At 34.7% G+C, this 26070-nt stretch overlaps 1 protein-coding gene across 3 annotated transcripts in view; it reads left to right on the top strand.

Annotated features, from left to right (window-relative positions):
* The window catches only part of ATP11B (ATPase phospholipid transporting 11B (putative)), a 117291-nt gene that overhangs the window by 38401 nt on the left and 52820 nt on the right, over positions 1–26070 (top strand). For all 3 annotated transcript variants that reach the window (XM_044251854.1, XM_044251855.1, XM_044251856.1), the window contains exons 8-15: positions 3379–3426; positions 5518–5582; positions 8553–8634; positions 15175–15325; positions 16430–16627; positions 23461–23703; positions 24283–24458; positions 24885–24953. In XM_044251854.1, coding sequence (XP_044107789.1) covers positions 3379–3426; positions 5518–5582; positions 8553–8634; positions 15175–15325; positions 16430–16627; positions 23461–23703; positions 24283–24458; positions 24885–24953 — 1032 coding nt within the window. The remainder of the gene's footprint in view (positions 1–3378; positions 3427–5517; positions 5583–8552; positions 8635–15174; positions 15326–16429; positions 16628–23460; positions 23704–24282; positions 24459–24884; positions 24954–26070) is intronic.

The following is a 26070-nucleotide window of genomic DNA, read 5'->3' on the forward strand; positions in this document are numbered from 1 at the left end:
ACCTGAAACCATAACACTCCTAAAAGAAAACATAAACGGTAATCTCCTGGACATCACTTCTGTCAACATATTTCAAGATATGTCTCCCCAGGCAAGGGAAACAAAAGCAAAAATAAACTGTTGGGACTACACCAAAATAAAGAACTTTTGCACAACAAAGGAAACCATCTACAAAACTAAAAGGGAGGCTAGTGAATGGGAGAAGGTATTTGCAAATGATATACCTAATAAGTGGTTAATATCCAAATATATAAAGAACTTAATTCATTTCAACACCAAAAAAAATTTTTTTTTTTTCAATTAAAAAACAGGTAGAAGAGGGGTTCCGGGGTGACTCCATCGGTTTAGCATCTGACTCCTGATTTCAGTTTAGGTCCTAATCTCATGGGTTGTAGGATTGAGCTCCATCCCTGCTTATCTCCCCCCAACCCCCTAGGGGTGGTGGTGGAGACTTAAGGGGTGGGAGGGCCTGAGATTCTCCTTCTCCTCCCTCCACCCCTCCCTCCATTTCAAGCACACTCTGTCTCTCAAATAAATAAGTCTTTTTTAAAAAAAATAAATAAATAAAACGGGTAGAGGACCTGAGTAGACCTTTTTCCAAAGAAGACATACAGATGGAAACAGGCCCATGAAAAAATGCTCAGCATCACTAATCATGAGTGAAATGCAGATCAAAACCTCAGTGAGGTATCACCTCTCATCAGGGAGAATGGCTGGTATCAAAAAGGGAAGACATAACAGGTGTTGGCAAGGATATAAAGAGAAAGAGAATCCCTCATGCACTGTTGGTAGGAATATAAATTGGTGCAACCACTGTGGAAAACAGTATGGAAATTCTTCAAAAAATTAAAAATAGAAATACTGTATGATCTAGTAATTACACTCCTGGGTATTTAAAGAAAATGAAAACAGGGGCACCTGGGTGGCTCAGTGGGTTAAGCCTCGGCCTTTGGCTCAGGTCATGATCTCAGGGTTTTGGGATCAAGCTCCGCATAGGGTTCTCTGCTCAGCAGGGAGCCTGCTTCATCCTCTCTCTCCTCCTGCCTCTCTGCCTACTCTGATCACTCTTTCTGTCAAAATAAATAAATTAAATCTTAAAAGAAAATGAAAACACTAACTTGAAGGATATATGCCACCCCTATGGCATTATTTATAGTAGCCAAGATCTATTGATAGATGAATAGATAAAGTATCATTTGTAGCAACATAAGTATCTATTGGTAGATGAATGGATAAAGAAGATGTGGTATATGTATATAGTAGAATATCACTCAGCCATTAAAAAAAAAAATGAGATCTTCCCATTTGCAACAACATGGGTGGACCTGTAGAGATATTATACCAAAGGAAATAAGCTGTATAATTTTACTTATATGTGGAATCTAACAAAACAAATAAAACCAGACTCTTTAGGTACAGAGAACAAACGTGATTGTCAGAGGTGAGTTGGGAGGGGGATGGGCACCTTTGCTCCTTTAGTTCTTTCTATTTTTTACAACTCTTAATTTTTTAAACTTGAATTCAGCACCTGCATTTCTAGAAATTTTTTCTAATGAAATATAATGAAATAATGCTCCTAGGAATGTATCCTAATGAAAATATGAAAAGATATATACACAGGGTTGTTCAGGGCTACATTGTTTAAACTATCCATAAGGTGGAAAAAACCTACACTCAGCAGTGAGTTATTTAAATTATGCAGTAATCCCCAAAATACAGTGCTGTATGTGGCCATTAAAAATAATGATGTAGGGGCGCCTGGGTGGCTCAGTCTGTTAAGCGACTGCCTTCAGCTCCGGTCATGATCCCAGGGTCCTGGGATCGAGCCCCGCATCGGACTCCATGCTCAGCGGGGAGTCTGCTTCTCCCTCTGCCTACTGCTCTACCTATTTGTACTCTCTATCTGTCAAATAAATAAATAAATTTTTAAAAAAATGATGTAGATCTATGTTTTTGACGGGATATGTTAAGTGAGGGAAAATGTTACCAATAGTATTTATGGCATGATTCCATTTTGTTTTTAAGATATATGCATGAAAAAAAAGTCTGGAAAAATACTCCAGAATATTAACAGTGTTTGTATTTTAGTAGTGGGATTACCAGTGATTCTTATTTCTCTCTTGATGTCTTTTTAAACTAAATCATTTTATAAAATGTGTGTGTTTCAGTGTAGGTAGTCTTTATAATCAGAAAAGAGAATAATGAAACTATTTCCATTTTGAATCAAATTAAAGTGTGTGTTTGGAGAAATGGCTAGGGAAAGTGCAAGATGAGTTAATCCAGTATGGAACCTGCATAAAGAGATAGGAGTACCTTAGAATCAAGGGACACAGGACAGGTGAAATGAAGGAAGATAGGTCTCTTATTGGAATTTTGCTCCGGGAAATCGAAAGAGTGATCACACATCATCTCCAGAAGATACTCAGGGAAATAGCAGCTGAATTGGTTCTTTGAATCTAAATCCAAAATTGAGGCCGGGATCAGGACTATATAAAATTCCATTAAGTGGAGATAATAAAAAACTTCAGTGGTGCTTCCTGATACAAGGAGGTGAAGGAAGTAGAAATAAGAGATTAGCAAGAAACATTGAAGCCAAAGTCTAAGCATCTGTGACTTGGCAATGGGATAATAGGAATATTTAGAAAGGAATGCTTATTTCTTTGCTAGTGAGATGATTAATATGAAAGTTCTGTCTAAAGTGTTCTTCACCTTAGAATTTAGTAGAAAGTGATTGTACACTTGAATTGACTCTATGCTATGGAGCTGTTCTGGTTGCAGAAGCTGGATCTGAAAGGCCAGGCTGTGAAAATCCATTATGATAATGGGCTGCTTACTCTAGATTTCAGGCAACCAAAAGTTAAAGAAGGTCTGGAGTTCACTGATATGTTTTTGCTTACTACCCTATCCCCAACACTTAACTCACACATGGTTGTCATTCAGTGAATATTTATGAATGCATGCCCAAGTCAATTAGTGAGTGAATGAATGATTCTAGTCAGGAGACTTTACTTAATAAACTATGGTATGTGTGAGTATTCATTGTTGGCTAAATAATATATGCATCTTTGTGTAGAAATTGTAAATTATGATGACTAAACTAATAAGATATGACATTTTTATTGCCATTTTGAAAAACTTTTTTGTTACCTCATTCATAACTGAAATGGAAATGGCAAGAATATCAGGTTTTTAAAGCTTAACGAATGATGGGTATTTACTTGTGTAACTTCTAACATAAAGAATGGACCATTCCAAATACAAAAGTTTAGTTTTGTTTCATGTATAAGAGTAGTGTCAAAACTATCAAAAATTTTTCACCCACTGATGTTATAAGTAAGTATCATTGTTTTTTTTGTAACATGGTGAATTCTTTGATAGATTCATGGGACGAATGATAATAACTCAACAAATGGAAGAAATTGTAAGGTAAGAATAATTTGCATTGTCCAATTACTATTATGTGAGAATTGTATTGGGGAGGGACTAAAATCAAGTTAAAGGGAGATTAGGTAAGTAAGCAGCACATTGTGGAAAGGGGTTCATTTAAAAGCATTCAACATTTCATCTTTAATAATTTGTAGCAGCAATGAGTAAGAACAACAAAAAAAATCCCATGAAGTGATATCAAAGTAGTTTAGTAAGATTATTTGTGTATTTGTATTTTTCTGGTAGTTTTAGGTAATGACATAAAAGGAAACAGCCATTCTTGTTCACGTTCTTACATATTTAAATGACCACACTTAGTCTAGAATCCAAAAAAAAGTTTTATATAATGTGTGACAAGTATAAATGTCATATTTAGTGGCCAATCTAGAATCTAGTGGCCAATCTAGTGGCTAATCATATCTAGTGGCCAATCTCTTATTTACTCTTCTGGTTGTTGTTTTTTTTGTTGTTGGTTGTTTTGGTGTGTTTGCCCTCAATATTCAGGTTAATTTCTGGCTCCTAAAAGGCTTTAAGTTATTTCAGAAATGTGTTGATATGATGAGGTTATATTGTTACTCATGACGGCAAAGCCAAATTGAGAATAAATCTTGGAATCAGCCTTTGAACTTCTAGTCCAATTAGCATTCCACTGCTTTTCTGGAGATGTGTTCAGTTACTACTGGCTGCATGAAATAAGTCGCTAACAAGAAGAGTAGAGCATTTTTAAAATGCCGTCCTCAAAACAAGGCACCAAAAGTATGATACTTCAGCACCAGTTCACATTTTTAATAAACATTAATACAGAAGCACATTCAGTAAACTCATTAACAAAGTCTTTGTAAGTATAGGACCCCTTGCCGAATAAATGAAAATGAAAAATCAAATGAATATGACTAGGTTTTATTTTTGATTTCTAGAGTGACATAGTGGGATATATATATATGTGGATACATAATCCGAATTTATTAAGATATTGTGGCTGGTAAATCAAAAGAACAGTTATTTTACCCGCACTTAAAATGGTTAAAAAGATCAGCCATGTTTTTTGCTAAAGCAACCTGAGTAAACTGATGAATTATCTTTTAATTTGGAAGCTTTCCATTATCATATCCCAGTTTTATATACCAATGTGAGCCCAGTTATTTTGTTCATTGTTAGAACCAACACCAAGTGAAAAAGAGCTATTTTATGCCTTTTGAGTAATTAATTTTGGAATATCCATGGAATGTGCTCTAAATATGACTTTCTAATAAAACCATACTGGTTAACCATGTCCCAAATACCTGATCCTTCTTGGTTCTTTAGATTTTTTTAGAGTGTTTGGATTTGCATACGTCTTCAGAATTGATTCAGATTCTATTTGATTTGAGTAACTGCATATGTATGTTTCAGAAAAATACAAGGAATATCAACAAAATTCAGGCTTCTTTACTTACCCGTAACTGTCTTATCATTTTGCTATCACTAAGAAAATACAATTTCCTTTCTAGTTATTCCTTCTCATTTTACATCTCCTTTATGGAGAAAAATTCAAGCAGCAGGAAGACCCCTGCTCTAAAGAGTACGTAGTATGTAGCAAGTAGTCAAGTTGTAGTGTCAGTCTTGCCTAGAGAAAGTACTAACTCACTACTACATTATGTTTTATTATCCAGTGTAATTTTGATCATGGAGAATTGTTGCATTTATACACAAAGTAGACTGCAATTCATGGTTACATTGCATTTTAATTCTGTATTTTCCATTTAAAAACTTCAATTTTGCACAAAATTTTTAAATTTCATGATGTTAAACATTTTAAAATCATTGGTTAATCTTTTGTTGTGTTTTATGTTTAAAAATCTTGAAATGGCTTTGTGAGTTTATTTCTAGGTGTAATCTTGTTTCTGAGCCACTGAGTGCCTGAGATGCAAAAGCAGATATTTGTTGTTATGGTCACTTACATAATTGACCTAAACAGCTTTATGGTAACCAAGATTTTGGTTTTATATGGAAGCAGTGTTGTAACTATAGCTCAGGGATTTTTCTGCTGAAGATGCCATTTTAGAATTTAATTGAATTTTTAATATATTTAATGCTTTTCTTTTTCCCTAGACCTCTGGGGCCGGAGAGTCTCTTGCTTCGTGGAGCCAGGTTAAAAAACACAAAAGAAATTTTTGGTTTGTATATATTTAAAAAAAAAAATTTCTTTTTAAAGATTTTATTTATTTGAGAGAGAGAGAGTGAGCACTTGTCAGGGAGAAGCAGAGGAGAGGGAAAAGCAGACTCCCCACTGGGCAAGGAACCCCCCCCCCAAATATGGGTCTCAGTCCCAGGACCCTGGGATCATGAGCTGTACCAAATGGAGACACTTAACTGACAGCCTTCCAGGCACCCTATATTGAAAATTTTAAGTTATGGATTCATGTCAATGCTTTATTTAAAGCATTTCTTCTTGAAAGAGAGGGCACACAAGTGGGGCTGGGTAGGCAGTGGAAGTGAGAGAGAGAATCTTAAGCAGGCTCCATCCCAGCACAGAGCCTGACACTGGGCTCATTTCACAACCCTGAGATCATGACCCGAGCTGAAAACAAGACTCGGACACTCAACTGACTGAGCCACCTGGGCACCCCTATGTAAAGTATTTTTTAAAGAATAACATTTGGGTTCTTTTGGTTGGATAATTTACTTAGTCAAATGTTGTCTGTAATAATTTTCTTGCAAAGACTGTGTAATAAAATGTATTATTTTTTTGTTGTTGTTAATCCCTATTTTTTAATAACAGACTAGAACCTTGCTCCCTTTTTTTGTGGATACTTGTGAAACATTGCTAAGAAATTCTGATTTTTATGGTGGTTGAGAACCAATATAATCTGGCAACATGGTTAAATAACCACCTATATAATTTCCATTATGATGATTCTTAGATTAGATTAATAAAACCACTGACTCATTCTTTCATCCATTCATTCAATAAATTCTTACTGACCTATGACTGTATGGCAGGTATTATTGGAATGTATACTGACTCTATCAAAAGGATGAATAAATAATGCTCTAGTGTTAGAGATCTAAGTTAATTCACATGTTCTGAGTCAACTCTAGACAAATTGTGAAGTCCGATAACCTTTGTCTGTCAGCTAGCTTCTCCCATTTTAGGAATGACCTTTCATGTACTGCCCAGCCTGTGTTACTGAATGCTTACAGCTTTTGAGGGTCTCTTCTTCATTCTCTTCTTTCCTATTAACTGCTATGTTTTATCTCTCAGTATGAGGCTCTCTGATAAAGATATGTATATCCTTAAAAAAAAAACAAAACAGCAAGTGTTGGTGAGGTTGTAGAGAACTTGGAACCCTCATACAGTTTTGGAGGGAATATAAAATGTCACAGCTGCTGTGAACAATAGTGTGGCAGTTCCTCAATGAGTTAAACCTAGAATTGTTGTTGATCCAGCAATTCTACATACAATCCAACAGTTCTACTCCTAGATATATACCCAAAAGAATTGAAAATATGTGTTCAAACAAAGACTTGTATGGGATATTCATAGCAGCACTTTCAATAGCCAAAGGGTAGAAAGTGCCCAATATCCATCAACTAATGAATAGATAAACAAAATGTGGGATACCCATATGATGAAATAGTATTCACCCATAAGAAATGAAGTACTGATGCATGCTGTAACATGGATAAACACTGAAAACATGCTGAATAAAAGAAGCCAGACATAAAAAGCTTCATATTATATGATTCCATTTACTTGAGATACCCAGAATAGGAAAATTCATAGAGACAGAAGGTAGCTTTGTGGTTCCCAAGGGCTGGGGAATAGAGGGGAACAGGGAATGATTGCTTAATGTGTACAGGGTTTTCTTTGAGCGTGATAAAAATGTCAAGTTAGGGTTGCACAACATTGTGATTGTACACAGAGCCACCAAATTGTATACTTTGAGAGTAATAAAATGGTAAACTGTATGTAATGTATATTTTATTATAGTTAAAAAAAAGAAAACCATAATTATGTTCTGATGCCCAAAACCAAAGAACATCTCCAGGGCTTTTGGACCCCCTCATGTAATGCTATATTTTAATACATCTCTGTAGCCGAAACACCTTTCACATTCTTAAAATAAAATGTATATTTGAATGCCGTTAGCTGGCTTCTGCTGTTGTCTGCCTCAGTACCACCTCTCTACTGCATAGCATTCCAGCTGATTTCTCACATTTCTATAATTTCAGTGCCTGTTGTCATCTGAGCTATAATCCCTGCCTTTAAAGAGTACTGGTGAAAATTCCAGGATAAATCTTTAGAAAGAGAGCATGATGAATCCTACACTGCTTCTCAGATTTCACTATTTAAGGATGGGTGTGAATATTCCTTGATCATATCTCTGTTTCTAGACATTTTGCTATTTTGTCATACAAACCTCACAACAATTCTGACATATTTTTTTCCTATATAATGATGGGGAATTTGAGACTTGGATTAAATAACTTGCCCAAGGATCCAGAACTAATAGGTAGCAGAGGTAAGGTCTAAAGTAAGGTCTAACTCCAAAGTTTCTTATAAAGCTGGTCTTACCTAACTTCATTCACTCCCCAACTTTAGGCGATTATTACTGTCATTCTTACTTAATCTGTCATTCACATAGGCACACATTCTTAAAATAGCACCTTTGTTTATTTCATTTCCTCTGACAGGTTCCCATATTATCTATCCAGTGGTAGAAAATTATTCTTGACCCTAGATTCTGGCATTCAAGGCCTTTCAAACTCTGACTACATTCCATTGTTCAAAGTGCTTTTCTATTTCTGTGTTAACAGTGTTTACTCTATTTATAATGGCCTTCCCTGCTATCTTTACCTTTCCAAATCCTTTTCCTTCATCAGTTTCAACTCTAATAACATCTCTTTCATTCAGGTATATTAATTATAACTCAGAAATACAACCCTCATGCCTTTCCCATCCAACAGGTTGAGTGATTGGAGTTCCCCAGAATTGGACTTGGAAAGCCTTTTAAAAACTCCAAAAAGACTTGAAGGCAAATTATAACAATAATCAGATAATACATTTCCTTTCATGCTAGTGAGTATATCTCTCTTTTGAAATATGCCAGCAGATTATTTTAAAGAACTGTTTTATTTTGCAGGAGTTGCTATCTACACTGGAATGGAAACTAAGATGGCATTAAATTATAAGAGCAAGTCACAGAAACGATCTGCAGTAGAAAAGTAAGAAAAACTACTTTCATTTATTTATACATGCATATGTCTGTGTATTATTCATATATGTTTAAAATACTATATAAAAATATATGTCAGTCAACAAAAGATGGTATCCTTGAGGATAGGGATATATGCATGTAGCATTTTGCACAATGTTTAGCATATAGTAGGTGTTACATTAGGACTTTAAAATAAATGCTGATGGGTAGTAATGAAATCACTTGATCAGACCAGCCCTCCTACAGATAGCAATTTATAAAATCTGGACAAAAACATAAACATGTATTTGAAAATACAAGAGAGTGACACAAAACAGATAGAAAATGGCAGAGTCTACTCCTGAAAGATGGCAGCAGCAAGGGGAAAGATTTAAGAGTGCAGATTTTTGGGGGTGCCTGGGTGGCTCAGTGGGTTAAAACCTCTGCCTTCAGAGGCTCAATCCTGGGATCGAGCCCGCATTGGGCTCTCTGCTCAGCAGGGAGCCTACTTTCTGGCAACTTGTGATCCCTCTCTCTGCCTACTTGTGATCTCTGTCAAATAAATAAATAAAATCTTAAAAAAAAAAAAGAATGCAGATTTTTGTCTGAAGGCATTCCCCAATTCATGTATTGCATAGGGTATCAGAGAGCCTGAGCTTTACAAAATTTAAGTGTTAGAGGACAGGGTTTAAAGTTGGAAGAACAGCTAGACAGAGAAAAACAAGGTAAGGGAGGGAGCCACAGAAGGGAATGAACTCTAAAACAAACAAGGTAAAAAAAAAAAAAAACAAGGTAAGGGAGGGAGCCACAGAAGGGAATGAACTCTAAAACCTGCACTTAAATTATGCCCAAATCTTTGGTGACTGTTGGAACTATACATGTGTAGAGGAGACCCAGTGGGCTTGGCACAAGAACAGTATCAGGAAGCTGAAAGAACAGAAGAGAGAATTTTGCTATTGCCTGTTGCAGTGGAGACAGACTTTGATATTTGAGCATAGCCAAGTTAACTTCCTGCTAAAATGAAAATCAGCACTCTTCCGAGGAACATAAAAGAGTGCAGAATCTGTACGACCATTATTTATAAAATCCAATAATAAAAAATAAGTAGACATCTGAAGAAAATGTAACTTGCATTTAAGAGAAAAAGCATTCAATAGAAACTGTCACCATAATGTTCTGTATCTTGTATTGGCAGGCAAGGTCTTTAAAGCAGATATTGTAAGTATTTTCAAGAACCTAAAGGAAGATGTGAATAAACATGTAAAATATCAGCAAAGAAATGGAAACTGTAGAAAACAGTATGGAGTTTCCTCAAAAAGTTAGTAATAGAATGGCCCTATGATCCAGCAATTGCACTACAAAGGATCCAGAATTACCGAGTTGAAGGGATACATACACCCTGATGTTTATCACAGCATTATCAACAATAGACCAAATTATGGGAAGAGCCCAGTGTCCACTGACTGATGGATGGATAAAGAAGTGGTTTATATACACAAGGGAATATTACTCAGCCATAAAAAGAATGAGAAATTACCATTTGCGACAATGTGGTTGGAGCTAGAGAGTAATACGCTAAGTAAAATAAGTTAGAGAAAGACAAATACCATATGATTCCACTCATATGTGGAATTCAAGAAAGAAAACAAATGCATATAGCAAGTGGGCAGGAGACAAACCAAGAAACAGACTCTTTTAACTATAGAGAATTAACTGATGGGAATTACCAGAGGAAGGTGGGCAGGGGTGGGTTAAATAGGTGATGGCAATTAAGAAGGGCACTTGTGGTGAGCAACTGGGTGTTGTATGTGGGTGATGAATCACTAAATTCTACACCTGAAGCTGCTGTTGTACCATGTGTTAACTGAGTAGAATTTAAATAAAAAACTTGGAGGAAGAAATGGAACTATAAAAAAAGAATTCAGTGCATATTTTTGAGTTGAAAATATAATTACTGAAATGTAAGTGCCAATAGATGGGTCCAACACCAGATAGAAGAAAGCAGAAGAAATTGTTGGTGAATTTAAAAAAGCAGTAGAAGTTATTCAGTCTGAAGAACAGGGAGAAAAATGATTGAGGAAAAAATGAACAGAGTTTCAGAGCCATGTGAGACAATAATATTAAGCTCTCTGTCTAATTGAGTCCAAAAGAGGAGAGAGCAAAAGGGGCAGGATAAAACTGTTTGAAAAAATAATAATGGAAAATATCTAAAATTTGAAAAAAAACGTGATAATTTAAATCCAACAAATCAAAATTTGTGGACTCAAGAATAAACTTAAGTTGAAGAGAAATTTCTAGCTATATAAGTATTTATATGAGAAAGGAAGAAAGGCTTAAAATTCATCATCTACATTTCTGCTTTAGGAAGCTAGAGAATGAGGAGCAATTTGAGCCAATCAGAGAAGAGAGATAAAAAATATTAAAGATGTGAGCTGAAACCAATAGAATAGAAAACAAATAATAGACAAAATTAACAAAGCCAAAACTTGTTTCTTTGGAAATATTAACAAAATTGATAAACCTCTACCTAGATTGAGAGATTAAAGGGAAAAAGAAGTGGTAGGAGAGAAAACTACAAAATTGCCAACACCAAGGATGAAAGACAGAATATCAGTACAGATCCTATCTACTGTGGTTTATCTCTTTATCCACAGATAAAGAAATATTTTGAACAACTTTATCTAAGTTTTTCAACTTAGATGAAATGGGTAAATTCTTCGAAAATACACCTTCACAATTGACACAGGATGGAACAAAGTCTAGATAGCCCTATTATCTGTCAAAGAGATTTAATTTATTATTTTTTAAAAAATAGGTCCACACCAAAGGATAGTCTTTTCAACACACGGTGCTGGAACAACTGGATGTACAAATGCCAGAAACCAAACCTTAACCCTTACCTCCCACCTCATACAAAAGCAACTCAGGGGTACCTGGGTGCCTCAGTCAGTTAAGTGTTTGACTCTTGGTTTTAGCTCAGGTCATGATGTCAAAGTCATGAGATCAAGCGCCACATGCTGAGTGTGGAGCCCCCTTGAGACTCTCTCTTACTTGCTCTCAAATAAATAAATCTTAAAAAACAAACAAAAAACTGGCTTAAAATGTAAGACCCAAACATAAGAACTTAATCTATAAAACATGGGAGAAAATATTTGTGACCTTGGGTTAAGGAAAGATTTCTTAGATAGGAAATATATAAGAAAGTAATAAAAAACAAAACCACAAATTGTAAATTAAACTTCATCAAAATTAAAACTTCACACCTGAAACTAATATTACACTGTATGTCACTGCTAAATAATAATAATAATAATAAAACTTCTACATTTCCAAAAGACACTATTAAAAAAAATGAAAAGAGAAGCCACAGATTAGGAAAAATATTTACAAAGCACATATTTTGTAAGGACTCATATCGAGAACATGCATGCATTTTCATCACTTCTTTTAAACATTATCCTAGAAGCCTTTTTCAGTGCCACAAGACAAAGAAATAAAAGGCATAAATACTGAAAATTGTCCTTACCAGAGGGCACAGGATTTTTCATATAGACAGTGTACTCAATAATAAAATTATTAGGATTAATAAGTGAGTTTTAGCAAGTTCAGAACTATAAAACGTGGGGAGAGATGTTTATTTAATGGAGAAATCACATTATTAGATTGGCAGGCTCAGTATTGTTAAGCTGTCAGCTGATGTATAGATTCTTTCAATACTAATTAAAATCCCAGCAAGCTTCTTTGTGTAATTGACGAGATTCCAAAATGCGTATTGGGGTTGCCTGGTTAGGTCAGTCAGATGTCTGACTCTTGATTTTGGCTTGGGCATGGTCTTGGGGTCTTGGGATCGAGTCCTGCCTCAGGCTCCATGGTTAGCAGAGTGTGTTTGAGATTCTCCCTCTCCTGCTTGTGTTGTCTCTCTCCCTCTTTCTAAATAAATAAATAAAATCTTTAAATAAATAAAACACATATGTAGAATGAATAAAGAAAACAGTCTCGAGAAACCTGGAGAATTTATATTATATCTGACTTTAAGACTTACTATAATGTTACAGTAAATGTAGTATGGTATTAGCAAAAAAGATGTTTCAGTAGAAACATGTTTCAGTAGAGAAATAAATCCATTTACATATGGTCAATTGATTTTTAGTTAAAGTGTTAGGTAAATTCAATGAAGAGAATGATGGTTTTGGGGCACCTGGGTGGCTCAGTGGGTTATGTGTCTGCCTTCCGCTGAGGTCCTGATCTCAGGGTCTTGGGATCAAGCCCTGCGTTGGGCTTCCTGCTCAGTGGGGAGTCTGCTCCTCCCTCTCCCTCTGCTTCTCCCCCTGCTTGTGCTTTCTCTTAACCTCTTTCTCTCTCTCAAATAAATAAAATCTTTTAAAAAAATTAAAGAAAAGGATGGTCTTTTCAATAAATGATGCAACAACAGTTGGATATCCATATGAGAAAAAAATTATAAACCTCAATTCCTACCTCATATCATACACTAAAAAGTTTTTGAAGGTGGGTCATATTCCTGACTGTAAAGGCTAAAACTATAAAACTTTTAGAAGAAAACTTAGGAAGATATCTTCACAACCTAGGGATAGGTAAATATTTCTTAGAACACAAAACCAATAACCACGAAGGAAAAAATTGGTTAACTGTACTTCCTCAATATTAAGAACTTCTCACACTACACAATTAAGGAAATGAACAAGGAAGCCACAAACTGAGAGACTTATTCATAAAACATCTGTCTGACAACTTGTATCCAGAATACATTATGAGCTCATACATCTATAAGATGTTTATAATAAAAAGAAAAACAGTAAAATGAAAAAAAGTGGATATACAACTGGAGCAGAGAAATTTTCACAAAGAAAATATACAAATGGCAAATCAACATATGAAATTGTGTACAACATTATTAGTCATAAGAGATATCCAAACTAAAACTACAAAGAGATATATACCAATATACACTTAGTGGAATGGCAAAAATTAAAAAGCCTAAAAATATTGGCAATGATATAGAGCAGCTGGAATTCTTAATTCTGAATAATCAATGGGTCAAAGAGGAAATCTCAAAAAACATTTTAAAAAATATCCAGAAATTAATGAAAGTACAGTGTCAATTTTTATACGATGAAGCTAAAGCAATGCCGAGGAGGAAATTTATAGCACTTGTATTAGACAGGGTTTCCCAAAGAAACAGAACCAGTAGGATATATATTTATTATAGTAGTTGGCTCATGGATTGTAGAGGCCACAAGGTCCCACAGTCTGCCATCTGCAAGCTGCAGAACCGGAAAAGCTGATGGTATAATGCAGTCAGCATCCAAAGGCCTCTGAACCAGGGAGCTGGCCACTGATAAAAAACCTGGAGCTCTGATGTTCCAGCTCAAGAAAAGAGAAAATGTCCTTTGCCTTTTGTATTTTGGGTGGGGGTCATCAGTGATGATACCCACCCACATTGGTGAGGACATATCTCTCTACTAAGCCTATTGAATCAAATACTAATCTCTTTCAGACATACACCCATAGACACACCCTAAAATATTATTTTATCGGCTGTCTGGGCATTGCTTAGCCCAGTCAATTTGACATTCAAGATTAACTATCACAGAACTAAATACTTACATCAGGAAAGAAACACCAGGAGCATCTAGGTGGCTCAGTCGGTTAAGCAACTGACTTGATTTTAGCTCAGGTCATGATCTCCAGGGTTCTGGGATTGAGCCCCACATCGGGCTCTGCGCTCAGCAGGGAGTCAGGATTTTCTCCCTTTGCTCCTCCTGCTGCTTGCACTTGCTTTCTCTCTAAAATAACTAAATATATATTTTTTAAAAAATAAAAAGAAACACCAAGGACAGATACTAAGATTAGAAACAATACCATTTGCAATCATTCTCAAAAAAGGAAATACCTACTTGTACATCTAATGAAATGCATAGAGGATCTGTGTGCTGAAAAGTTACAAAATGCTGATGAAAGAATCAGAGATGTAATGTTAAGCTTGCCTAGCGAAATACTGTAATACAAATCTTGCTTGGTAAAAGAACAGGAATTCTAAAGTTAGTTCCTGACTTATGTGATTTTAGTAAATTTATAGAATGATTTTGGGGCTTTTATCTTCATCATTAAAAAGGAAGTGATATCCTCGTAGAGGTTTTAGAAAGATTAGACAAGTGAGTGGATGTAACAACGTTTTATAAAATCTTAATACTGCACAAATGTTAGTTATATTTACACTTAAAATTAGATCCTGAAAATTTTTTTAAAATTAGAATAATTACTTATGGCAAGAATAACTGGCCAAAGCTGTCATTTACTTAAGCATTTTGAACAGTAATTTAACTAATTCAAGTAGGCTTATAATCTTATGTATTGGTTATTTTATCACTAGTAAACAGATTCTGTTGAATGGTCATTTCTTAAAATATGAAGATTATTTCCTTTAAATAGCTACTGTGATATTTTATATATTTTTATATCTTATTTAATACCAGTATAAAATTTCCAGGCAGATGAATATAGTAACACATAATTGACATGTTTTATATTCTTCTTTTTCTCATTTCAGGTCAATGAATACATTTTTGATAATTTATCTAATAATCCTTATTTCTGAAGCCATCATCAGTACTATCTTGAAATATACATGGCAAGCTGAAGAAAAATGGGATGAACCTTGGTATAACCAAAAAACAGAACATCAAAGAAATAGTAGTAAGGTATTTTATGGTGTTCTTGACTCTGCTATAAAGGAACCTTTAAAATTCTTTGGCACAGTTACTGATTTGGTAGTGACTTCTGATAGGAGTGACCACTGAGCTCTTCTAAAACCATTACTACTGAAGGGTGACAAAACGACACTGTAAGTGAGGAGTGGCCAGCATGTTTATACTGGTACGCTCTTTGCATTTTAGGGCATAAGCAGTTGTATTCCCCATGGCATGATTTGAGTAGTTACAAGAGATCACAGAAATTTAAATCATCTATAATGACATTCCTCTTCAGTACTACAAACTCATTTTTTTTAATTCTGTTTACTGTATGTTGTAAGTGAATAAAAAAGTAAGTTGATTTCCAGTTCTGTCAGAATAATTCAAGGAGTCTTACTGTCAGTCTACTGATGGTATGAAATAACACAAAATATGTCATATTAAGTTTTAAACTGAATATGGACTAGCAGGAAAATTTAACATGCAATTTTGGTAAATAATTATTCTCCAGATTTCACATTTGATTAAAATACAAATATTAGAAGACAGAAGAAACCACAAAGCAGATCACAGAACATAGTTTCCATAGGATTCATAATTATGTATTTTACCTTACACAGAATACATGTTAAAATGTGATACTGCTATGCTATTGAAGTAAGCTATTACTATATAATCTGTGTTTTCATTTCCAGCAGTTCTGGCCCAGCAGTTCTGGACTAACAGTTCTTAAATAGTTGTTTTGTTTTGTTTTTTTAATTGCAGTCAATTTTTCATTATCTGTGAGAATGGTAAATATACTCCAGGGATTGCAATTATAATTTTGCTAAAGATTGTTTCAGTCACACCAGGCTTTTTGGTAGCTGCTGAAAAGTAACAAGTAGTTCAAATTTAACCTTTCTTCTTTTACTTTGTTCAAGATCCTAATGAACAATAAAACAAAAGAAATGTATTAAAGAAGCAGTTCAAAAAATGAATTTTAATTCATGAGATTTCTGCTTCAGAATATAGTTGATGGTCTGTTTAGAGTGAAACTTTCTGATAATGCTCTTTAGTATTACTAAGGAAGTTCTTATGTGTTTTCTCTTATCAAACAATCATTTTTCTCCCTAGATTCTGAGATTCATTTCAGACTTCCTGGCTTTTTTGGTACTCTACAATTTCATCATTCCAATTTCATTATATGTGACAGTCGAAATGCAGAAATTTCTTGGATCATTTTTCATTGGCTGGGATCTTGATCTTTATCATGAAGAGTCAGGTCAGAAAGCTCAAGTCAATACTTCTGATCTGAATGAAGAGCTTGGACAGGTAAAAAGATCTTTGTAATATATTTTTCAAATTTGTTATTTTTCTTGAAACAGTACATGTACAAAGACTAACACAAGTACAAAGAAAAATGTTATGAGGATTATACCACAAAATAGTCCTACTTTCCTCCATGCCTAACTCTTGTTTCCCTTTTTTTTTTTTTTTTTCAAGATTTTATTTATTTGACAGGCAGAGATCACAAGTAGGCAGAGAGGCAGGCGGGGTTGGCGGGGAGGAAGCAGGCTCCCCGCTGAGCAGAGAGCCCGACTCTGGGCTCGACGATCTCATGACCTGAGCCAAAGGCAGAGGCTTAACCCACTGAGCCACCCAGGCACCCCTTGTTTCCCATTTTTAAACGAGAAATCGTTTCTTCCATGTTAGCACTACATAGTATTCTTTCTTGATTTTTAAATTTTAGGCATTTATTTTTTAAAAAAGATTTTATTTATTTATTTGACAGACAGAGATCACAAATAGGCAGAGAGGCGGGGGGCGGGGGGGCTCCCTGCTGAGCAGAGAGCCTGATGTGGAGCTTGATCCCAGGACCCTGAGACCATGACCTGAGCTGAAGGCAGAGGCTTAACCCTCTGAATCACCCAGATGCCCCAATTTTAGTCATTTATTATGGAATATAAAGATATAATTTTATGCTACTGTTTTATATATACATACCCAGATATATACCCACTTTGCCTCCCCATAGCCCCCCTAATGTTTTTATATCACAATTAGGGATTTAATAAATATTTATTTATTGACCTTATTTTGACTCTTTTAGTATTGCTCACTAATTTCGAGTTCTTCAAGTACTAAAATTAAATTTTTGTTTTTATATATTATTTTCCCTAGAATTAATTGCTCTGTTTTTTATGTTTAATTGCTTAATTTTTATATACCACAAACAAGTTTCTAATCAATATATGAAACATCTCTTTACATATTCAAACACATTAGGTAATCTAGGTTTCCTTTCTCTTTCTCTCTTTCTTTTTTTGTTGGCAGCATTTTTGGAGTCTTTTGTCTTCTTCAATATGGACTTATATCTGAACCTGCTTCTCAGCTGTCACCCAAGGACTTCCCTATACCATTACCCTAGAAATTCCTTTACCTCTGTCTTGTTTTGGATCTCCTGGATCCTATGTTGGCCCACCTGTGACTTATTCTCTAATTTTGGTGGAACACATGTTCTAATAACTCCCTGGCAAAGGATGCATGAGAGGAAAATATTTTGAGGCTTGGCACGGCTGAAAACATCTTTATTCCCTTTTTTCTTTATCCTTTTTTTTTTGCACTTGATTAAGGCACTTGTGTAATGCATCCCAGGTTGGAAGCTGGTTTTCCGCCAAATTTTAAGAACATTTCTCCATTTTTTTTCTAGCTTCCAGTGTTACTGTTGAGAAATTCAGTGCCATTTTGATTCCCAGTTCTTTATGTGTGATCTGTTATTTTATCTCTGGAAATGTTTAAGATCTTTTCTTTATGTGATAATTCTGAAATTTCATGATGATATACCTTGGTGTGTGTCTTTTTATTTTTTTCTTTCATTGGACAATGAGCTCTGTGAGCCCTTTTAGTCTGGAAATACGTGTACTTCAATTCTAGGCATTTTTCTTACATTATTTCTTTGATAACATCTTCTTTTTAAATTTAGTATTTGGATATATCAGACCATTTATCTTGATTCTTTCTTTCTTTGACTTTCAACTTGCATTTACTTATTTGTTTTTCTAATTCTGGGAGAATCTATCAACTTTATCTTTCTACCTAACTTGTTTTAAATTTCTGTTATAATATTTTTAATTTCTAATATTCCAGCATATCTGAATGTCTTCTTTCAATTGCATCTTATTCCTTTTCTTGAATATCATCTATTTTTTTAGCTCTCTCAGGATATTAATGATGGTTTTTTAAAGTCTTCTGTTCCCTACATTTTCTGTTTGCTCCTAGTTCCTTTTTCAATACAGTTAGTTCTACTACAGTGTGACAAAGCATTCCTAAAAATTGCCATGCTATGTAAAATTACTTAGTAAAAACCACAGGCCTAGTGGAATTAGGAGTGCAACAAAAAATTTATCAGTTAAGATAAATTGTTAAGAAATACATTGCTAATGTATTATGTATATACATAATGTATAATGTATCAATTGTTAAGAAATACATAAATACTGGAGTACCTGAGTGGCTCTGTCAGTTGTCTGACAGAGGGTGTCTGACTCTTGATTTCTGCTCAGGTCATGATCTCAGGGGCCCAGACCTCACTGGTGGCAAGTCTGCTTGAGGAGTCTCTTTTTCCCTCTCTCTGCCCTACCTTCCCCATTCATGTGCGCACCTGTGCACGCTTACTCTCTCTCAAATAAATAAATAAATCTTAAAAAACATACATAAATACTCTAATATATGTGGCATTTTGTCTTGAAAAAGACCACATGTGGAAGTGACCAGGAGAAGTGTTGCAACCTGTGTGTCATTGCAAAGTATAGAAAGGAAGGTTATCTGAAAATAGAAGTAGATGGGGTGTGTCTTATACCACCTATGATGACCTGAGGTGGCTGGTAGCTGTTTGAGTTGTGTACATTTCATGTGTTCCTTGTGTGCATTTTGCTGCTGTTTCTCACAGAGGAAATTATGCATAAGCAAATGCACAGTCCACATTATGCTCAAATTGTTCCCTTATATATCAGTTATATTGTTACAGATTCATGTTTTAATATGTTATTTATGTTTAATTTGTTTAACATGTTATAGATTCAAGATAGTGTTGTAGCAGAACTAACTAATTTGTTTTAGGCTCTACCTTTCTTTTAAGGAGTGATCCTCAAATGAAAGCAAATCTTTGAGTTTTCCTTACAAGCCTAGAAGTCTTCCCTAGAAAATCCCAGCTGTCCTGCTATTTTTTTTTTTGACATATTCCATAGTGTCAGTACTGGTCTTTCCTCAGTTTCTCCAGAGAGAATTACCACAGTTAGTATTTCTGCTAATTGTGATTGTTAAAGCCATCCGGTAGAAGTCTCCCTGTTTTTAGCATACTGTCACACTTGTGTTTTCAGCTGTCCCACACCTGTTTTCAGCTTTCCCGGGGGCTCAGATTCTCTCTGGTTCAATCCTGGTCTTAGATAATAAATCTTCCAACTATTACTCAGATAGGTGAAGGGCAGTCTCAGGTTTGCAAGTTATGAGGGGATTTCTGGCTTCATACTGTTCCTGGTACCTCCATTTTCATCCTCATCCTGTACTTTCACATTCAGTAGTAGCTGGTACATCTACTTCCTGAGAGTTTTTGGAAAAGAGTTTTCCCCCATTGCTTAGGCTTCATATTCTAAGTTTTGTTAAGTCACTTACCACTCATTCCTCTCTTGTCTTCCAAACTTGTCATATCTCCCTTCTCATGTTGTCTCATCTGCCATTATTTTTGTTTTTTTCTAACTCCTTTACTCTTATTTTAGTAAAGTCTCAAGAGGAACAAAGATAATTGTATTTTCTTCACCTACCATTTTTAACCAGAAGTTGATCCATTTATTTTTAGCATTTAAGAGACTTACAGTAATTTATGCTGAATATTAATTCATGTCACATTTCTTTAATTATGTATCACATATTCAAGACCTAAAAAGCCTGTTTCTACTACTACTTTGAACACTTTATCTCCCCCAATTTGTCTTTCCTTTGACCTTTTCCATCCCAGGTTTCCCCTCTTCCTCTTGTCCTCATATTAGAATATTGTTTTTTGGAACCTCACACTATTTATGCATACCCATACTTGCTTTCTCTTTAAGACATGTTAAGTGATAAACTTTTAAAATTTCTAACTCATCTAAGTCTCTCTTTTTACTTTTAAGCCTGCAAGTATTTCATAATATGTTTATTGCCTCTATTCTTTTATGTTTTTTTAAGATTTTATTTATTTATTTATTTATTTATAAATTTTTAATTTTTTATAAACATATATTTATTTATTTGACAGACAGAGATCACAAGAAGGCAGAGAGGCAGGGAGAGAGAGAGGGAGACGCGGGCTCCCTGCTAAGCAGAGAGCCCGATGTGGGGTTCTATCCCAGGACCCTGGGATCATGACCTGAGCTGAAGGCAGAGGCTTTAACCCACTAAGGCACCCAGGTGCCCCTCTTTTACCTGTTTTTATACCAATGAAATCTACTTTGTCATATTCTGTGTCATTTTATTTCTGTACTATCGAAGAAACTACTCTTATGATGGTGTATAGTGCCCTCTCTATAACTAAACTTAAAAGTTAAAACTTCTTGTTTTTATATATATATATATATATACACACACATACATATATTATATATATACATACAGAGAGCAGCAGGCAGAGGGAGAGAAAGAAGCAGGCTCCCTGCTGAACAGGAAGCCTAATGTGGGGCTCGATCCCAGAACCCTGGGATCGTGACCAGAGCCGAAGGCAGACGCTTAACCCACTGAGCCACCCAGGTGCCCCAATATATTTTTAAAAATCAAAGTTAATTTATTTATCTCTATCATCTAAATTCTGAAGAGTCCTCCATGACTGATGGATCTGTGTCTATTCTAATCATCTTTGAAATATTATTTCTGTTTGACTGCTGATGTATTTTATACATAATTTTTTTATATCTTATTATTCCTGATCTAAAAGTTTCTTATTAACTTGTATAGGTAAGTGACATCTCTCTGTATCCATCTTTATAATTCAACATTCGCTGTAAGTAGTGGGCTATCTATAATATCACATCGCAAAGGTAAACTATTTAATCTTTTATTTCTAATTCCAACATTTTCTAGCTCTATGACTGGTAAGTTATTTAACCCAACTCTTCCTTTGTTTCTTTTTCTCTTAAATAATAATAGTACCTACCTCATGGATTTGTTGACAAGATTAAATGAGTTAGGGGCGCCTGGGTGGCTCAGTGGGTTGGGCCTCTGCCTTCGGCTCAGGTCGTGGTCTCAGGGTCCTGGGAGCGAGCCACGCATCGGGCTCTCTGCTCGGGAGGGGGCCTGCTTTCCCCTCTCTCTCTGCCTGCCTCTCTGCCTACTTGTGATCTCTGTCAAATAAATAAAATCTTTAAAAAAAAAAAAGATTAAATGAGTTAGAACACTTAGCAGTGCTGGCAGTCTAATGATTGCTACACAATTATTGGCTTTTATTATTACTATTTTAAGGAGCAGAATTCCTGCATCTCAGATGTTGTAGTTATCTTTACTGTTTGCAAGAAAATGAACTTTAAGGTATATTTTCACACTTTATTTCTTGGTCCAGGCAATTTTTTCCAGCTTTAACTCTGTCTCCCTTTTTGTATGTTGAGGCTTTTATTCTGCAATCTTGCTGAACTCATTTATTCTAGCAGTTTTTTAGTGGATTCCTTAGGATTTTCTATATACAAGGTCATGTTATCTACAAATGGTTTTACTTCTTTTCCAGTCTGAACACCTTTTATTTCTTTTTTCTTGCCTGATTACCCAAGCTAGAATTTTCGGTACAATGTTAAATAAAAGTGGCAAGAACAGACATCTTTGCTTGATTCCTGAATTTAGTTTAGGGGAAAGCATTCAGTCTTTCTTCATTAAATAAGATACTAATTATGGGGTTTTGTAGATACATTTTATCAGGTTGAAGAACTAGCCTTCTATCCCTAATTTGTTGAAATGTTTTTATCATGAAAGAGTATTGGATTTTGTTAAATAATTTTCTTGAATGTGTCAAGATGATCATTTTAATAATAGAATAAAGAATACCAATTTATTATTGTGATAGGTTTTGTTGACTGATTTATGTTGAACCAATCTTGACTTCCAGGGATAAACCTCACATATTCATGGTGTATCTTTTTTCTATGTTTCTAGATTTGGTTTGTGTTTATTTTCCTAAGGGATATTGGTCTTTAGTTGTTTCTTTTCCTTGTGATGTGTACTTCCCTTTTTAAATGACAACTTTCTCAGATCACTATTGCATCAATCAGATCCTCAGCATAATTCTAATTGTATCAAGACTTGACTATTTCATCCTTCTCTTTTTGGACCTGCCTTCTTATAGGGTTAATTTTCCAGAATTATTCTCAAAAGATTAGTAAAATTATTTGTCTTATCTACTTTTAAAAATATTTTTATTTAGGGACAAGTGGGTGACTCAGTTGGCTAAGTGTCTGCCTTCTGTTCAGGTCTTGATCTCAGGGTCCTGGGATGCAGCCCTGTATCATGCTCCCTGCTCAGTGGGGAGTCCGCTTCTCCTCCCGCTCTGTCCTTCCTTCCCACTTGTGCTATCTCTCTCTGTCTCAAATAAATAAGATCTTTAAAATATATATTTTTTTCATTTAAATACTTTCCTTTTCACTGAGCTTGTTTTCTACACTTGGTTTCAGTTTCCCCCTCTAATATTTTAGAAAACTTTCCATCTCTGATTTCTTGTGTTGCTATTACTTTTGTGTTCCTGTTCCCAGTTCTGTACCATTTCTTCTGGACCACATAACCCTTTCACATTCTCGGTTATGAAGCATTCCTTCCACCTTGCTCAAAGATCATTCTTAGTCCTACTACCTCCAAACACCTTATCCAGGAGATGGAAAAAAGTATTAAATCCCACATTATCAGCCAACTCTACAGATGAACATGGACCTAAAAATGCCACGAACTTCAAAGTTTATATAGATGTGAAATATTTTATGTTACCCTGTTTTGTTTCTGTGCATCTTAATTTATTTGCACTTAGATTATTAAAAAAAATCTCAGCATCAGTATAAAATAGGTAAGCTTGACTTTAGGAGACAGAGGAACACAAGGTTTTTTGTTTAACCTAAGACCATAAACACAAAAATTTATTTTCTTCTATCTTCCATCTCTAGGTGGAGTATGTGTTTACAGATAAAACTGGTACACTGACAGAAAATGAGATGCAGTTTCGGGAATGTTCAATTAATGGCATTAAATACCAAGAAATCAATGGTAGACTTGTATCTGAAGGACCAACACCAGACTCTTCAGAAGGAAGCTTATCTTATCTTAATAGTTTATCCCATCTTAACAACTTATCCCATCTTACAACCAGCTCGTCTTTTAGAACCAGTCCGGAAAATGAAACGGAGCTAGTAAGTAACTTTTTAAATTAATAAATTGGAATTTCATTTGAAGTAATTCTCTTTGGTATTTACTGGATTGTAGGAGAAAAAATTTAAGAGTCAGTGGAGCAAGGAATACATATTTGAAATGTATATCCTTTGATTCAGCACTGAGAATTTGTAGTCACAATCCAGTTTAACTTGCAAATTAGTATGTTGCCTGCCTTCATTCTCTGAGTATTTAAATGAGACTAAGTGGAGAACCCTTACTGCCTTAAAGTAAAGAAGACTTTGCTAAGAAATAGAGCTTAAATGTATTTAATACTTTTTGTGTTCTCACTTTTTCCACAAAAGAGTTTTCACCCTTACTTATAATTTGGCTCTTTCCTAAAAAGATATTTTTGTGTTGAAGGGTCATAGCAAATGTGACATTTTACTCTGCAATGAGCTAATATTCAGGCAGTTCAGGATTATAGCACTCCTGTTGTAGATCTAAGATAACCAAATTTTTAACTGTATTTATTGACACTTTTTTGTCCAATTCTGCTTACAGTTTTCTAAATGTTACTTGGGAATGGTATTTTTATTGAGAATATTATCCTTTTACAGATTAAAGAACATGATCTCTTCTTTAAAGCAGTCAGTCTCTGTCACACTGTTCAGATTAGCAATGTCCAGACTGATGGCATTGGTGATGGTCCCTGGCAATCCAACTTTGCACCCTCCCAGTTGGAATACTATGCGTCTTCACCAGATGAAAAGGCTCTAGTGGAAGCTGCTGCAAGGTAGTTTGATCTAATTTCCAAATCTTCAGAAAAACACCTTTTAAATAAAAAGGTTCAAATACTAGAAAATTATTTAAAATTGTCAAATAAAATTCATAAACACATAAAGGTAGAAGTATACTTTAAATTGTAAATATGTGTTATTAATTTTGTTGTCAAGCTTGCATTGAATCATATTTTGAAGAGATCTTTAAAAATCTGATTACTATGAAATATGAATAATATAATTTGTGAGAAATACTTGTGTATGTATTGTTTTGCACTTACACTGATTCTTCACATTCTTAAAAACATTGCCATATTCAAAGAAATATTTTAAAATACATCTTAATTGTATACTTTTATTCATGCTAAGTTATAATGACATATTATGAAACATGAAATATCATCCTTAAATCTTATATTTCTTCATCTTTTAATCCTTAGAATTGGCATTGTATTTATTGGCAATTCTGAAGAAACTATGGAAGTTAGAACACTTGGAAAACTGGAACGGTAATTTTTTTCTATGTATTTAATATAAAACAGGAATCTGTAAACTGTGGCCCATAGGTCATATTTATAAGCCTACAGCTGGCTTCTAAAGCCTGCAGAAAACTTCATTACATACTTTAAAGGTTGGGTTTTGTTTTTTTTTTGTTTTTTTTTTTTTTTTATGCAACAGTGACCATATATGGCCTGCAAAGCCTAAAATATTTACTCTTTGGATCTTTACAGAAAAAGTCTACTGACCCCTGCTCTAGAATGATGTAATACAATGTTATACTTCATCACAGGAATAACAGTATCCTACTCTGAATCTTTCATTTGTATTTTAGCTTAGTGTTTCTTGAATTTACTCATAGGTTTATTTTTATGCACTCCTGGGGTAGTTTCATGAGTTCTCACTAAATTAAAAAAAAAAAAAAACTTGTTTATATTGCCTGTGATTTTATTTTTCAAATGTTAGGGCACACCTGCCTGTTTCCAATATTTACACTGCTTTATAAATTAATCCATTCCTGTTCTGTTCATACCCTTCATGGGTTTACCGATTCCAGTCATATCTCACCTCCAGCTGTCCCTTTCCAAACTCTGCTTTTCCAAAAAATAAAATAAATTCTAAATAGAAATAATAATAATTTTCTAAATAATAGACAAAATTCTAAAATAGAGCCCGTTCTGTGGCTGTTTTCATGGAGAAGCCTGTTTAGCTCATTTCATCAACTTAAAAACCATCATACCACTCTGGTTTGTTATGTGGGATTTTTTGAGATGTACACATCATTCTATATGTGTATCACTATATAAATCCATCCAGAAAACTTTAAGCCACACCTGACTTATCCGCACAAATTCCTTTACTACTCCTTATAAAGGCATTTGCTCCCCGACCTGTACATTTGTCCACTGTGTCAGATTCAGAATCACTGCTATAATGATCCTCCGTTACTAATGTGAGTGTGTTGTATTTCTCAGGTATGTTTGGGCAAAAAAGAGGGTTGAGAATCAATAACATTTTTTAGTGAGAAAAACATGAAGCTGGGCTGATCTGGATTCCAGTCCTTTGCTGTGCCACTCACAAGCTTATTTGACTTTAGAAAATTACTTATCTTTCTGAATTGAATAGTCC

Source organism: Neovison vison, chromosome 6 (genome assembly GCF_020171115.1).
Source record: "Neovison vison isolate M4711 chromosome 6, ASM_NN_V1, whole genome shotgun sequence".
Lineage (NCBI taxonomy): Eukaryota > Metazoa > Chordata > Mammalia > Carnivora > Mustelidae > Neogale > Neogale vison.